The sequence below is a fragment of the Vespa velutina genome, chromosome 9 (genome assembly GCF_912470025.1).
Source record: "Vespa velutina chromosome 9, iVesVel2.1, whole genome shotgun sequence".
NCBI classification, from domain to species: domain Eukaryota; kingdom Metazoa; phylum Arthropoda; class Insecta; order Hymenoptera; family Vespidae; genus Vespa; species Vespa velutina.
In genome coordinates, this window is record NC_062196.1 from 1,741,612 (window position 1) to 1,757,500 (window position 15,889).

Here is a 15,889-nt window from a genome sequence, read left to right on the forward strand (position 1 = left end):
GGCTACTTAATTGAATGTTTAAATGCTGAAAGTAAAAATTATTTTTAAAAAATGGTAATAATGATTATTGAATTCAAAAAAATATTTCGAGATTTTTAAAGGAATTCGATAAATTTAAGTTTTTACTTAATAATTATTTACAAAAGAATTCTTTTTTATTGTTTTTTTTTTTTTTTTTTTTTTTTTTTTTTTTTTTTTTTGTTTGTTATATTAGGTATTATCAACGAACTAAAGTAATTTTTGTAAATTTTTATAACTGAGCGATATTTCTGATCTAAAAACCAATGCAAAATGGATAACTACGTATCGTTAAACAAAAGACAAGAGACTTTTCCATGAAATTGCGTGAGAGCGTGAAAAAGGTAACGAGACAAGAAGATGTACAATTTTAGACGAGAAGAAAGTCAATCTCTTCTGATGAATGGTTGTCCGAGGGGGAAGGTTTACGTACTGTAAATTAAATTGGCAACGTGATCTTCATTTGTTCGTAGCTACTCTCACTTTTTGTAATTTATTTTATTCTTGCGACATACTTTAAATCTTTTTTTTTATTTTCAACAATAATTTCTTATTCTCTTTAGTATAATATGAGAAGCTGTCTGACGTAGATATATATATATATTATTAAGTTATTTACTTTAAATTCTTAATTAATTCTCAAATTACTTGTAATTGGTGTAATTTTATAGTAAATTATTTCATAGTAAAAATCTAAAAAAAAAAGAATAAAAAGCTTTCGACATCTTTGTATTCCAAGATAACAGAGTGTATCATTGAGGAGATGGTTTAACATGAGAAGTGCAACATTGAACCATTTTCTATCGATTCGATTCTGAGGCTAGATAACGTCCATGAAATTGGCAATAATCAGCTTCGTCGCTTCATTGATCCCAAATAAAGCGATCCGCGCATCGTAGCCGCGTCGTTGTAATTAGAAGCTCCGTCGGTATAGGAAACTGCAGTTGCAATGTCACAATGTATTTCTATATTGAGATAATTTATAAATAATTATATTACGAAATTGAACGAGCAATATTACATTGTTCATTTTTCAATTTTCAATATTGTTATATTCAAGTATCCGTTCGTTCAAAATCGTTAAAAATTTATGGTCCTTTTATAGTAACGAAATCGAAACGAGTAGAAATATTGGTCTCTTTAATAATTTAAAGGGACAGAAATGATCAATAAACGAACTGTTATTTCTCTTTTCGTTCTTAATTTTACCGTTACACTCATAAAAATATGAAATTGTTACTATCGCAATTTTATCATCCCGGCAACGAAAGAACTACGTCAAGCCTTCTTTTTCCTTTTCTTTTTCTTTATTTTTATTGTCATACCATTAGATAGATCAACGTGATAGAATTGCGCACTCTAAGAACGTTATTAGTCGGATATGCTTGATGGAATCGCTCGTTCGTCGATCGAGCGCGTTATAATTCTTGGATTTATATTGCTTACCTATGTTCATATCTGACATACGTGCGTATATAGTAATGTATAGATCCATAGATTGCAGCTGTGATAAGTTTCTATGAAATTTATATTTAAAATTTACATTTAAAGTGTTCATGCTTATTCACGAAATGTCATCGCTTGATTGAACGCAACTAATTATCATTTGCATATCATTTCATCCTTAAATTTGCTTTTGTAAAAGAAGAAAAGATAAAAAAAAAATAAATAAATAAAAAAAAAGTATTCATTTAAATTTCTAACAATGACGAAAGCAAAGAATATTTACGATATATTTGTTATAACATTAAAGTATTGTAATGAATGATCAAGTTACGTATAATTCAAAATATTAACAATAAAAACTTAATAGGATAATGCAAAGGACAATGTAGAACTGTAGTAACATTAAAATTCAATTAACAGATTTAGTTTTAAAGTTCTCTCTACGCTTTACAAATCGAAAGAGAGAAACTCTCTTAATCATTCCTAATGATTTCATGGGAAAATGACGGATGATTCACGAATTTAACTTTTTATAATAACGTCTATTCTAATAATAATAATAATAATAATAACAATAATAATAATAATAATAATAATAATAATAATAATAATAATAATAATAATAATAATAATAATAAAAGTAATAGATATTTTAAATCTAGGACGTTTAATCGCCCATTTAATGTTCCATCTTGGACTAATATTGCGAAAGCTGTGATAATAACGCCCCCGTCCTCTGGGTGCTCTTATATGGTTAATTCCATTGTTACCACGATGAAGTATCGTATTAATAATGAATACTAAGTAGTCAAAGAAATTTTGGCTTAGCAATATAATTGAACTAGGCATTATCGATAAACGCCTTATAAGTTTTGTAAATTAATATTTTCGTGATCTTCATAAGTAAAGAAATGCATTATGCTCTAGAGAATGATCATTATTTTTTATTATTCATTTTCAAAATGAATTTTTTTCAAAAGAGATATAGTTAAATATAATAGAAACGAGAGTGAAGGGAAAGTTATGTATATGATTATATTAGATATTATCTCTTTTTTTTTTCTTTTATTTAATTTCAAGCATAAAATCTCTCCATACTTAGATATGTTCTATTAATTAGTACGATAATTAAAACTTTGATAAAACAGTTATTAGAATGATTTGAGAAAAATCACGATATAATGAGCATACAATTTAAAATTTGCTCGAGTATTCCTATCGATTCATATGCCTATCTTTAAGTATTATAATTAAAAGAACATTCGAAGATAATTAATTATGAGATTATATTTAAATATTTCTTATAGAATTTTCAAAATTATTCATTATTCATTTTGATAGTGGACAAATATGACAACGTAGTAACCGTAGTAAACGAGAAGCGGTAAATGGACCTTGTGATTCTATTACTATTAGTGTTTGCCCTTGAATATTACGATCCCCGCTTAAATTGCTTGCCATATACCTGCTCATTATTTTTGTATTGCTCTCACGTGTGCCAGATTCTTTGCTATAATAGAATGACGCATTAAATTCACCGTCGCTCGTCTTCGGAGAATTTGTAGTTCGCATAATATCTGTCCCGTAATTCATACTGGCATCAAAATCTCTGATTAACGTTAAATGCTTTCCTTTTAAATATAACATTTTCAATATTTTAAATATAACATTTTACAACCATTACAAAAAAAAACAATTAAATAGTCAATGTGTGATCGCTTGTGTTAATTATTATACATCATCCTCATCTCCATACAATACACAACAAAAAATCTCATACGAAAATTACCTATACCATAAAAAGAAACGTGTCATATAAGAGAAAGAGATGGGGGGAGGAGAGAGAAAGAGAGAGAGACAGAGAGAGATTATTTCTTGCATACCATTTGTAGTAATAGTATATCTTTATTTGCAGTCAAGTCACCGGAGTCCTTGGGCAGTCATTTGGCGTCGTTACTGTCGGAAGCGGAACATAGAGTCCAAGAACTCGGTGGCAGCACTTCCGGCAGCGGTGGTAGCACTCTTTTGGAACCACCGAGCAGCCACAGAGCCAGTTTCTCGACGCAGCATAATAATCTTACGGGATGCGGAGGCAGCACCGAAGACAAACAACTAGCTCTCTGGGAGAGGAGAGCTCGAGCACTGAGAAAGATGTTGCTAGGTTTCGATCAAGCAAGTATGTATCTTTTTATTAAATTTTATATTTATGAATGGCTTTAACGATATCTATATAAGCTTCCTTAAAAAGCTAAAAAGTATATTTACTAATAATAAGATAATTTAAAAGTCTTTTAAAAATAATTAATATAATAATGCAAACACTTAATTTATTTGTCATAACAGGACCACCAGACATGCCTTTCATGGTCACAGTCGATGTTACCGGAACGACCTCCGTGACAGTAAAATTTCAAGAACCAGATTCACATGATTCTCCAATTTGTACGAAATTCAAAGTTCAGTGGAGTCTTAAGGAGGATTTTTCTACTATATGTGGTGAGAGAGAGGTCCTGGATATGAAACAAAGGGAATGCCGTATCGATGGACTCATTCAAGGACAAAAATATTATTTCCGTGCGGCTGCGGGAAATTTAAAAGGCTACAGCAGATTTAGGAATTCGGTTCCTGCTCATGTCACTCCTAGTAGTAAGTTTTATCACGTTTATAGTTCGTAAGAGTTTAACAATATATTTGTATATGTGAATTTATGTTTATAAAGGTTGGAGAGACGTTGACGGCAGGGTACCAAGATTTGCTGGACGTTTAGAACAATTGAACACTCTCTTTACCGATATAAGACGTCCGGAATATACGCACGAGACACCAGCAGTTCAAAGACGCAATCATAAAAAGAAAACGACGATAAAGCAACTCTTTACCGCAACAAGCAAGTTTCAGAAGAATCTGCGGCGTGGCGTGTTTCTTGCTTGTTTGCTTTATCATGAGGATAAGGTTCTCGTCACCAATGAAGACTTTTTACCTGTGATCGAGGTCGATGAAACCTATCCTAGTTCTATTTATAACGATTTTCACTGGTTAATGAAAGTTGCATGCACGTGGGATGACGTAAAGACTCTCCGGCAAGATATGGAGAAAAGTCACAGCAGTTCAACTAATCACTTTAGGATAAAATTGCTCCAGGCTGCTGCACAAATGCAGGTTGGTTTATATTAGAAAGTTTTTCATTCGTTTTCTTGAATCAACGAGTTCGTTATAGAAAAGAATATTATCAATCTATTTGATGCAACTATGTCTTTAGGCTGCACTGTGTATACAAGATCTTGGCCAGTTATACCATAAACCAATAAGAGACATTCAAGGAACCCTTGTATTTGCAACCGTGAACTACGTTAAATCACCAAAACTCGTATCAGTCTTAAATAGTAGATGGCTTCCTTTGAGTAAAGTCACTAAAAAAATTATAATTCACGAAGATAGCAACGTGGCGGATATTTTGATGGCCAGTATACAAGAACAAATGACATATCACCAAGTCAGTAGTATCAAATTATCAAGGGGTTTATACCTTGGTTACTTAAAAATGCAAAGTAGTGTGGATCTTATACAACTGGTTGTACCAGCAAAGTCACCTAATGTTTTGCCACATTGTAAAATACGTGACAACCCTCATGTATCCGCGTAAGTAATCAAGTTTCTTTTATAATACTGCATATATATATATATATATATATATATATATATATATATATATATATATATATATACACACACACACACACACACACACACACACACACATAACGAATGATCTAACTGAATATATTGTATTTTTATTAGGGAGGAATGGGATTATCTAAAGAGGATAACTCGTATTTATGCCTCCGACAGTTCTGTCAAAGATTCAGAGGAGAAAGAGAATGTAACGAACGAATGTCAGGGTACAGAACAACAGAAATTATTCGTCGATTTGGTCTCCGCAACGTCACGTCGTCTCTTTAATTATATGGAAATTAATCCAGAGGATTCTTTAGTACATCGACTTTATGATGCTGAAGTTATAGATCTCACGCACGATGTGTCATTTCTTATTACCGTACCTCCTGCAGAAACAGCGTGTTGTGTACCCGGAACAAGAGAAATTCTTTTACAACGAGGAGATTTACTTTCCTTGCCTATTCAAGTATTCGAAATGGTTCACTTAAATACATACCAAAAGGACGTGATTAATCGATATTCAAGGCTAAGTTGTATATTGGAATTAGACACCGCACAAGCTCAGCATAATCATAGAGAAGCTTTTAGCTCTTTAGAACTAAGCGTAGCAAAAGATAAACTTGCGAGGTTACAAGATCTACAATCTCAGGTAAACACAGTATGGAAGGGTGCTAGATGGCTTATCGACGTCATCACTTTTGCAAGAGACCGTGGATCTGGACAACAAAGCGTAAGTTTTCTAACTATATTGTAATGAATATCGAACAAATTTAAAGAAATATAATTGTAATATTTTTTCGATTTATGCTTAGGGTACATCACAAACTGTTGGCATATCTATGAAACATCTATTAGGTCTAGACAGAAATAAAAGTAACAGCAACAGTTTAAAAAGAAGTCTTCTTCAATTACCACCTCGGGATCCTAAACTTGTCAAATCGAGTCCAGGACGTGGAAGTTGGCCAGGTCCGAATGTTACAAATTCCTCTTCCAATTTGCTTACAACCGAATTTAGCAAAAGCGAACAACAATTACCTAGTGCTCAATACGTACGGAAGGGCAGTAACGTTTCAACAAATTCAGAACCTCAAAAATCGTCCGTTACTATAAGTAGTACTAGTAATTTGACCAATACTAAGAACGTTAGCAGTAATAACCATTTAGTACCTATGCAGAATGTACGGCTTCCACCTTCGAAATCTGAGGACACCCTTTTACTTACTAAGTACAAACACAGTCCTAGAAATCGTTCGGCCACCATCACTTCTGCATCGGCAAGTACCAGTCCATTACTTAATATAAAACCGATTATCTATGGTGGATCGCTTTTAAGCGTATCAACGGCTATGACCAACACCAACACGAGTCTCCTCAGTGTTAGTAACACAAATTCCGACAGTCTTCATTCTCTAAGTAGCGACGAATATTCAACTCCAAATTCGAGTATTTGCTTAAAACCAGGACATATAAAAGTCAAAACGACGAAATCAACGGCTAGTTTAGCAAACATGGCTACATCAGTAGGAGATAATCAATCGGAAGAAGAAAAAGACGAAGCAACGATGATGCCAGCACCTCTACCTGGTATTCTTCAGGTAACAAAATACAATATTTCATTTCCATATGGGTATTAAGTAAAAGAGCTTATAGTTAAGTAGAAAATAGTTATATAGACACTGTTTTATTAAAGGTAGTAATAAAGTAATTATCGTTAGTTTAGAGTAAAGTAACCATTTTGATGTTGCATAGGAAAAATACAATAGTTATCTAAATTTAGATTTTAAAAGCTTCATATAGGATACTATGCTTAATTGAAACTTCAGTTGAAAGCTTCTCTATTCGATATGCAGCAGTGCATTTAAATATTGTTTTTCCTTATAGGGGACACAAGTTTAACCTGATTATAGTTAAAAACATCTCACTTGGTCTTCTAGTGCAAACCAATTTAGCAGATACATAAGTAAGCCGCTACATCGCTAAATTTAATTACATTGTGCTGTCTTGCTTTTGAAAGATTACTTGATGTATTAATACGTATTTAAATACGTATAGCATGAGACATCTACTGTTTGTTGCTTTATCACCTCAAGACAGATGCAGGATTCAGCAGCGTAATATAGCTCACATTATATTACAGCTTTTTTTTTTTTTTTTCTTTTTTTGAAAATGTAATTCAGCGCTTATGTAATTGCTTTCTGTTCTTTTTTTTTTTGCAAATATTAATACATTATTGTAGCAAAATATAAAATTATAACAAAATTTCCGTTTCAAAATGAATAATCTAGTGCTTCATTTTAATTCTACAGACACATATATAAAGGATACAATCTTTTTTAGGAATTTTTATAATAAAATGAATATTTATTATTATACAGTGATAACAAATTGTTGTATATATGAAGATTGTGTCAATACTTTGCATATTGCTTTTATAACAAAATCTATGTTCGATCAATGTAAATAAAGTAAAATATTCAATGACACATATTACAGAATCGTGTATAATATTGAAAGTAATGCTGTAAAAAAAAATGCGTATCTATATGACTTATAACATTATTTTTTACTTAGTTTATTTGAAAAAAAAAATATTTTCATCATTACAGGTTTATGCGGCCTATGAAACTGGTTTGGCCTCTGGTACCAGTTTAAAATTACATGTAACACCACGAACCACAGCAAGAGAAGTTGTAGATCTTGTTGTCAAGCAATTAAATATGGCTGTAGTCTTAAAGGGTCAAGATGGGCCTATCTACACAGTCGATGAATTACCAAATTTTTGCCTAGTTGCTGTAATTGGTGCGAGGGAACGTTGTTTAAGGGATGATTTTAAACCCCTCCAACTACAAAATCCGTGGAAAAAGGGGCGTTTGTATGTTAGACAAAAACAAGATGTTCTTGCTGCTCTCGAACACAGTAGCAAACATACAGCCTATTTATAGCAAAAATATGATAAAACATCTTAAAATTATAATTTGTGATCTGTAGTTTTCAAAATATGGCATAGTGATAACTATTAATAAGTTTGAGAATGTAAAATCACATTGGGTATCGAATGAAAATTGTCATACGATAAATCGAAAGTTTTATTTTATAGGACTTGATGTTTTTAAAAATTGATCTTAATATTAAAAATATAATTTATTACACGTATAAACAAATCGGGAGAAATTGTTTTCCTCATTTCATGTAAAGTCAACTAGCTTTACTTAGATTATAAAGTGATATTTGACGTGAAAAAACGTCGTAGGTCATATTCTATAATCTATATAATATAAAAGGTTTCTCGTCGTAAATAATTGCACTAGATGATCGGTGAACTCGAATAATTTTCTGTATCTAGAACTGTACATTCCAAGTTTTAATGGCGCGATCAAATGCGATCTGTAATATTCCGCGAATATTAATTAGTTTGTAAAAAAAAAATTAATACACAAGATATATTATACATTATTATTATATTTTAGGTACCGATCTCAATGTTTTGTCCGATATGCGCGTTATTATCAGTCTGTCAAATGTTTCAGAGATGTCGTCGTTCCTGAACTCTTAATGATAACTTTTGTGTCCGTATAAATAAATAATCGTATGTAACTTTGATAAATTTCAACTTAACGTTTGTAAAAATTAAATATAGCATAAAAAAATAGTTACAATGCTTAACTGCATTTTTAATAGCTATTTATTAATGATATATCAAAAATTAAATATAACATATTAAGAGTATTAATTTCTTTTTAATATGCTTTATAATATTTTTTTATTTAAAGGCTTTCAAAATGATAATACAAAAGGTTCCTAAAGTTCCCCAATATTACCGAAAAGAAATTAAATTATTATTGTACTGAATTCGTTGCTAGGAACGATAGAAATATCTCTGCGAAGAAGTAAAATCAACATCGGTGCTCATTTAAAAGATGATTTGATTTTATGAAGAATGACAAAGATTGAATGAAAGTTGTTTGCAATTGATAGTGCGTTTGTGACAAAGAGGCTTATAGACTGTGCTGTAAAATAGAAACAAATATTATTATTTTTATTTCGAATGCTATTACATGGGAAGAAAGTGTGCGTCAGTGAACATAAGTATAAAACTTCATTTTTTTTGTGTTTGAGATATACTTAATTTTAAACAAATTATATCCAAAGTTCTCACTCTATTGCTGTTAATCATCAGAATTTTTTGATGATATTAAATAAGAAATTCATTCTAATAATAAAATTGAGAAATTCACTATATTGTCAGTGCATTTTTCAATCAATATTTAAAATATGAATATGAAATTTTAATAATCAATAAAAACTTAATATATTGTGTCAACACATTGTATCTATATCAGAGATGGGAATTCTTATGTATCCTAATTATAAGCAGCAACTATTTTAAATTACATCCCAAGTAAATAGCACAGTACAATTATTTTTAATCACCTATACCAAAATTTAAATTATATCTTCTTGATTATATTTTCACGTAATAAAATTGATGTATTTTATACTTTTGATGCTGATATAGGTTCTCTCACTTCTGATTTATAAACTGTATAAAGTGATACTCTGATAACACAATATGACTGCACAATATTTAAGAAGTTTAAAAAGAATTTTAGGATACCTTCCTACATAAACTAATAATCAAGATTCAAGGAATATTTTGTAAACATTATATGATTTTTAATTTCATTTTATGCTATAGCGTAACATATTCTTTTAAGATTTTAATCCATATATATATATTTCAAAAAGGAATATTAAATATTAAATATAAAATATTAATAAGATCCGTCCTTCGCTTACTGCACATTATATTTACTTAAAAAGTATCGTTCAGAATGAATAAATATTTCATATTTATTGTGCAGTATATATTGTACACAGAGGGGCCACTTACGTTTAACAAAAATCTACAATGCACATATTTTTTTATCGGAAAAATTGACATTCTTACTATATAGCTTAAGAATGCTTTACAAAGATGAAACAGCGAGTAATTGAGACAGGATGATGCAAAATTTTATTAGCTCTGAATGTTTATTGATGTTAAATGTAAAATAAGTATTAATTAGATAGATGTTATTATAAAGAAAAGAGAAAAGAGAAAAAGGAAAGATAAAAACAAGTAAGCGACAAAGGAAAGAAAGAGAGGAAAACCAAAAAAATATGTTATGTTCAAATAAGTTATAGAAATAAAGGTTTTCCTTTATTATAAGGAAATAGAATTATAAGGAAATAGAGAAAAAGTAATTAAGGATATTAGAATTTGTAAATACATTAGAGTATAGAAAGACGATGATGATAAGACACGCAAACTAACGAGATTATTTTATCTGAAAGCGTATATTTATCATGATGTATCTATATAATTGCGCCTACTAAAAAAGCGAAGATGAAAGGTACGCATAAAATAATAATCGAAAAATACAATAATCGCCGTTCCCTTCGCACCAAGAAAGACGAAAAAAAGAAAAAAGAAAAAAACAGAAAATTATAAGATTAAAGAAAGTTGAAAAAGCGCGTATACAAGTATACAAATAATTGTGGTGAAATATTAAGGAAATAACAAATTTGATGTTTGTATAGGAAAAAAATTTTTCGTTCAGTCGTAACTAAATTTTCCTTTCGTCCCTTCTTTTTTCTTTCTTTTTTCTCATTTCCCTTCATTCGTATTCCAGTCTCGACGGAGTTCTGATGAAAAAATGCACGTAAAAAAGAAGAAAAAAAAAAGAAAAAAAAAGTGAAAAATAGAATAAAATGTATCATTGTATTTGAGTCATATCGTCTTTCACGCGGTCACGTCGGTACTTTTCTCTTTTATTTTTCATTTATTATAATCTTCTCTCTTTACCCAGTAATTTTCCCCGACACAAGCAGAACCTGCCCGCCCTGTTGGCTAAACGAGAAACGAACCCGGACTTCCCACGACCGAGAGTCCTGCTGACCCACTTCAAACCTTGTTTCTCGTCTCATCTCGTCTCTCGTACCACCTACTCCTTATTTATTCCCGACTCAGAGCGTAATTATGCGCTCTTTTTCTTATCTTCGATTTGCCGAGAAAAGGGGCAATCGTCTCGAATTTAACGGTAAAGAATTTCTTCGAATTCTTTTCTTCTTCTTCTTCTTCTTTCTAATCAAAAAAAAAAAAAAAGAAAAAAAAAAAAGAAAAGAAAAGAAAAGGGAAAAAAGAAAAAAGAAAGAAAAACATATGAGCTCCATTCGTAGAATCGTCGTATACAAGAAATTATTTTTAATTCGTATTATTAACTTTTCAAAGAACTATCGCGACGGCATTTCGCTGGAGAACGTGACGCAGTTACAAAAAAAAATATTATAAAAGATTAGATATAAACGCATAAAAACATGGTATTATCGTGATTGTTAGAATAAAAAAAATCAAAAACTTTTTAAAAACAAACATTTGAAATAATCTTCATGAAAATGAATTGCTCGAAGCACGAGTTACGAAATAGTTGGTTGTTCTTGTTTTCTCGTGTCATTGATACATCTCGTATTTAAAAAAAAAATAAAAAGAAAAGAAAAAATAGAAGTAAAAGGCGATCGTTTAAAACCGATCGTTGATCATCGTCATGATCGCTTTATGCGTAAGTCTGCTGACCGCTACGCGCCTTAGGTTAAAAATGCAAGGGCGTAGAAACGTATAATCATAAAAATAAATCCCTTTTCATAACTCCTTACTCTCTTTTTATGATTTTTCTAAAACATCAATTGTTGATCATTTCTTTTCATCTTATATTGTCTGTAACATCAAAGGTATTTAATATCCTTTATTTTAAATAAACAAATGAATTAATAAAAAAAAGATTGCTTAAGTAAATCACAATTTGTCTTTAGAATAATTATTGAATTCTATTGTTTTCTTTGATACATTCCGACATTTTTTTGCCATATATTAAGTCACGATATTACGCCATTGCGGAAGAACAACATCAATTCGGTTTTTGCACGTGCATATACAGTTAATACTCATTGTCACGACGGCTCGGTCGTTGGAGCGAACGCGATTGGTCGACCGCACGCCGGATTCGCCCTCGGCTGACCCCGTTGTTGACTGACCCACTGTCGATACTGATAGCGCAACACTATGCGGTCAGCATGAAGTCAGTCCACTTTGGCATTTAATTGGATACGTCGAGAGAAGTGGGTCCTTTTATATATATACGTATATATACGCATATACAAACATACATGCATAGATATGTATGTACATATATATATATAAATTTTTTTTTTTGAGCACGACAAATCTGTCCTTTGTGTTTTATCACGTAAGATAATTTCTTACGAACCCTTCACACGAGAACAATGGCGCGCATATACGACTCGTAGATCCTATTGTTTGGTCTCGACCAAATAAATACCAAATTAGAAACACACGTTGAACTCGTCCGTATAATATTTTTCAAGTATCAAAAGAAATATAATTCTATCCGCGTAGACGAAAATCTATACGTGAATTTAAATTATAAAATCTTATCCTTTCTTAACAGTCGACAATGACTTAGACTTTAATATATGAACGCCCGTCGTAATATGGATTACATGACGCGTGTTACAATATGTCGACATCGTCATTCGAGTCATTTATCTAGACCTCAACACGAATCTAAAGCCACGATCGCTGATATTTTCTAACTTAATGGCTCGTAAAATATCGGAAGGAACACGTATACGAATATTCATTAAACGTTATGTTTCAGAAGAAAGAAATTTATTAGATCATCGCGTCACGATTCAAAGAGAAATTTTAAAAGAACTATTTATCAATTTATCAACGTTATATGTAATAAATTCTTTTTAATAATTATCAAAACTTACGTATCTACTTTCTATTATGGTATTAAATTCGTTGAAAAAGGTAATACATAATAATTAATGATTTCGATCAATACTGATCTAAATTATAAATATACACTTTACATACAATAAATTTACATTGAAAAATTAACCGTTATTCATTTTTGTAATCGTGGAAATAAATCTTTGAACGATTACATATACTCTATATAACAATATATTTTTTTTTTTTTGTTAACAATCAATTTATAAAAAATATTTATCCGTAATCAATATAAGTACTTATTCGATTATCATTTACATATCGAAGAAAGCTCGTTTAATATTCCAGTTATAAATGATCATAGCCCGCTTCGCGAGACTCATTCGATTCGGACAATTTGATGCGAATTAATCGCCTCGGGAAATATACCAGAAGTCGAGCGAATAGAACATTAAAGAAGGAAGAGGATTCAGGTCGAGTCGTGTCGCTTACGCGCGACGGAGAAGAAAAGCGTACATACTACCATACATACGAGTTCGCGATCGCCCGTAACCGTCACTAGTAGGCTCCATTTTACACGGATCTCCCTCCCCTCTTTTTCTCATTCTCTATCTCTCTTTCTTGTTCGCGCAGGCGCATTGCGAAAGAATTATGCAGGGCGCAAGGTCCGGCCACTCGCCGGTCGAATTTTTACCGATCGAAGGTTAGCTTTCGCAGTTCCCTCTCTTTCTCTTTCTCTCTCTCTCTCTCTCTCTCTTTTTCTTCTCTCTCTCTCGCTCTTTCTCTCATTTTTTCTCCTTTTCTCTTTCTGTCATCGTCCACAGATAGATTCAAACGGATTCGTGAGTCAGAGCTGTAAAACAGATTCCTCATCTTCTATTATTTTCCTGATATCATTACTTGGCAATAAGAGTTTATAATTTTCAAAAATATATTAGACGTTGAATATAAATATATGTATATGAACTTTTTAATTTTATTATATAATTGTTTTTCCGTATCTATCTTTTATTATTAATTTTTCTTCGTCGAATGATAACTTTGAAATTAAATTTTATTTAGTCGTTTTCTAAAACCATTTATAACAATTATTTACATTTTGATTTGAATAATTTTGAATCAGACATTGCAAATAAATTAATTGAATAAATAGATAAATCAATTAATTGTGAATAAAGGAAAATTTAAACGAAAAAGTATGGATTGAAAATTAATCCATTAAGTACGATTACATTAGATTATTCGTACATTGTAAATTTCTTCGCTATACAATTGGAATAATACTGCCTCCCCTCTTGTCGCAAAGTCGATGCCGTTGACGACGACGAGGACGAGGACGATGACGATGAAGGAAGGAAAAAGAGGAAGAAAAGAGAAACGAGCCAGCTCGGTGAAGCCTTACCAAGCGAGTATTTGGAAGGCCGAGGATCAGTTCGTTCGGCGCACACCGCGGACGCGGATCACGTTGCGTTGTCGCCATTTGTAAACTCCCGCCGTTTCTTCGCACTTATGCTTCGATCGCCATAGAATACGCGAATACTCGAAAGAAGGTAATACTACGTTAGAAAACGAAATCACTCATTTTCGCAAAGCGCTTGATTACGAATCGTATTTCAAATGAAGTTGACGAGGGAAGTTCGAATATAATATTAAAAATATTACGAAGTACGATATTAATACGAATTATTCGAATATAGGAAGAATCCAACGAATAAAACGAAATAACGGTAAGGAAGTGCCTCGATTATTCCGTTCTATTTTATTCTTTGGATACTTCATTAGTTCATAATTAATTTATTCATACTTATTCTTGAGCGAACAATTTAAAAATATATTTGGTATAAATCGTAATTTTATAGTGTGCGTAAAAGAAAAAAAAAAGGATGAGAAATCATTTAATCGACTTTACGAATCGTACAAAGTTAGAATTATATTTTCGATTAAATTTATTTAATCTTATTTAGCGAATTCGTGATTAGACATACCATTCATCGCGTGGCTTTGTGAAATACGATATTAGCTAATTTCTATGTTCTATATATATTCTCTATATTCCTTTACGAGATACATACATTTATGGATAAGGAATCGATAAAGCTTGTACGACCTGGTTCAATGTATCTGGATTTAATAGTTCATTATAACTACCGTCAAATCACGCTGTTCCGACCGTATTACCATTAGCATAGCTCTTTAATAACAGTTTCGAACTATGCGAAATGTAATTTGTATGTTTTATCGTCGAAAGGAGGAAAAAGCCAAAATAGTGGCGAATGAAAATTATGTTTGTAACTCTATAATTTGACTTATTATAACGCATAATAATTAGAAACAATTAGTGGTATGAGAAACTCAGAGAATAATATACTAGGAGATCTTCATCTGCCTTTCTATTGTGTCAGCATAAACGTCGAATGCGCCTTTCACGACACAATGAAATAAGAAAGAAAATTTGTTATTAAAAGGAAAAGAAGAAGAAAATAACGAAACGAAAGCTTCTTAAGCGGCGTTCCTCTTTCCTAACAAACGATTTTCTTCTTTCTTATAGATAAATACTTGTGAAATTTATAGTCGTTATTCGACCTAAAGAAATATCTAGAAGACTCCATCATTTTTGTTTTTTTCTTTTTCTTTTTCTTTTTCCGGTAGAATCGTTGCTAGGAAAGCTTGCCTTATGCCGTCATTACGATAATTAACCTAAATTTTCCCGGATTTATGGTGAACGGCGTACATGTCAGAACTCTGTTTCATAGTCATAACCAAAGGCTAACGTTCCGTCAACCGTGAAGAAATAACAAAAGGCAAGGAAATTAGTTGAATTCAATGAAATAAAACTGGGGTATTGATATTTCCTTTTCTATTTAAAATCAAACAACAAAATCGTTGGATTGAATTCGAGAAGGAAAAATCGTCTCGATAATCTCAAAATATATAGTATAAGTAGATTCGAAATGA

General features: G+C 31.3%; 1 protein-coding gene across 6 annotated transcripts in view; it reads left to right on the forward strand.

The window, feature by feature from the left end:
• The window catches only part of LOC124951582, a 95,316-nt gene extending 83,978 nt beyond the window's left edge, over positions 1-11,338 (forward strand). For 5 of the 6 annotated variants that reach the window (XM_047500189.1, XM_047500191.1, XM_047500193.1 and 2 more), the window contains 7 exons: positions 3,380-3,640; positions 3,808-4,110; positions 4,184-4,623; positions 4,724-5,103; positions 5,263-5,869; positions 5,952-6,734; positions 7,746-11,338. In XM_047500189.1, coding sequence (XP_047356145.1) covers positions 3,380-3,640; positions 3,808-4,110; positions 4,184-4,623; positions 4,724-5,103; positions 5,263-5,869; positions 5,952-6,734; positions 7,746-8,081 — 3,110 coding nt within the window. In that variant the 3' untranslated portion in view covers positions 8,082-11,338. Of the gene's footprint in view, positions 1-3,379; positions 3,641-3,807; positions 4,111-4,183; positions 4,624-4,723; positions 5,104-5,262; positions 5,870-5,951; positions 6,735-7,020; positions 7,100-7,745 lie in introns of all 6 variants that reach the window. The other variant, XR_007101651.1, reaches the window with a different exon arrangement.
• Positions 11,339-15,889: the final 4,551 nt, after the last annotated feature.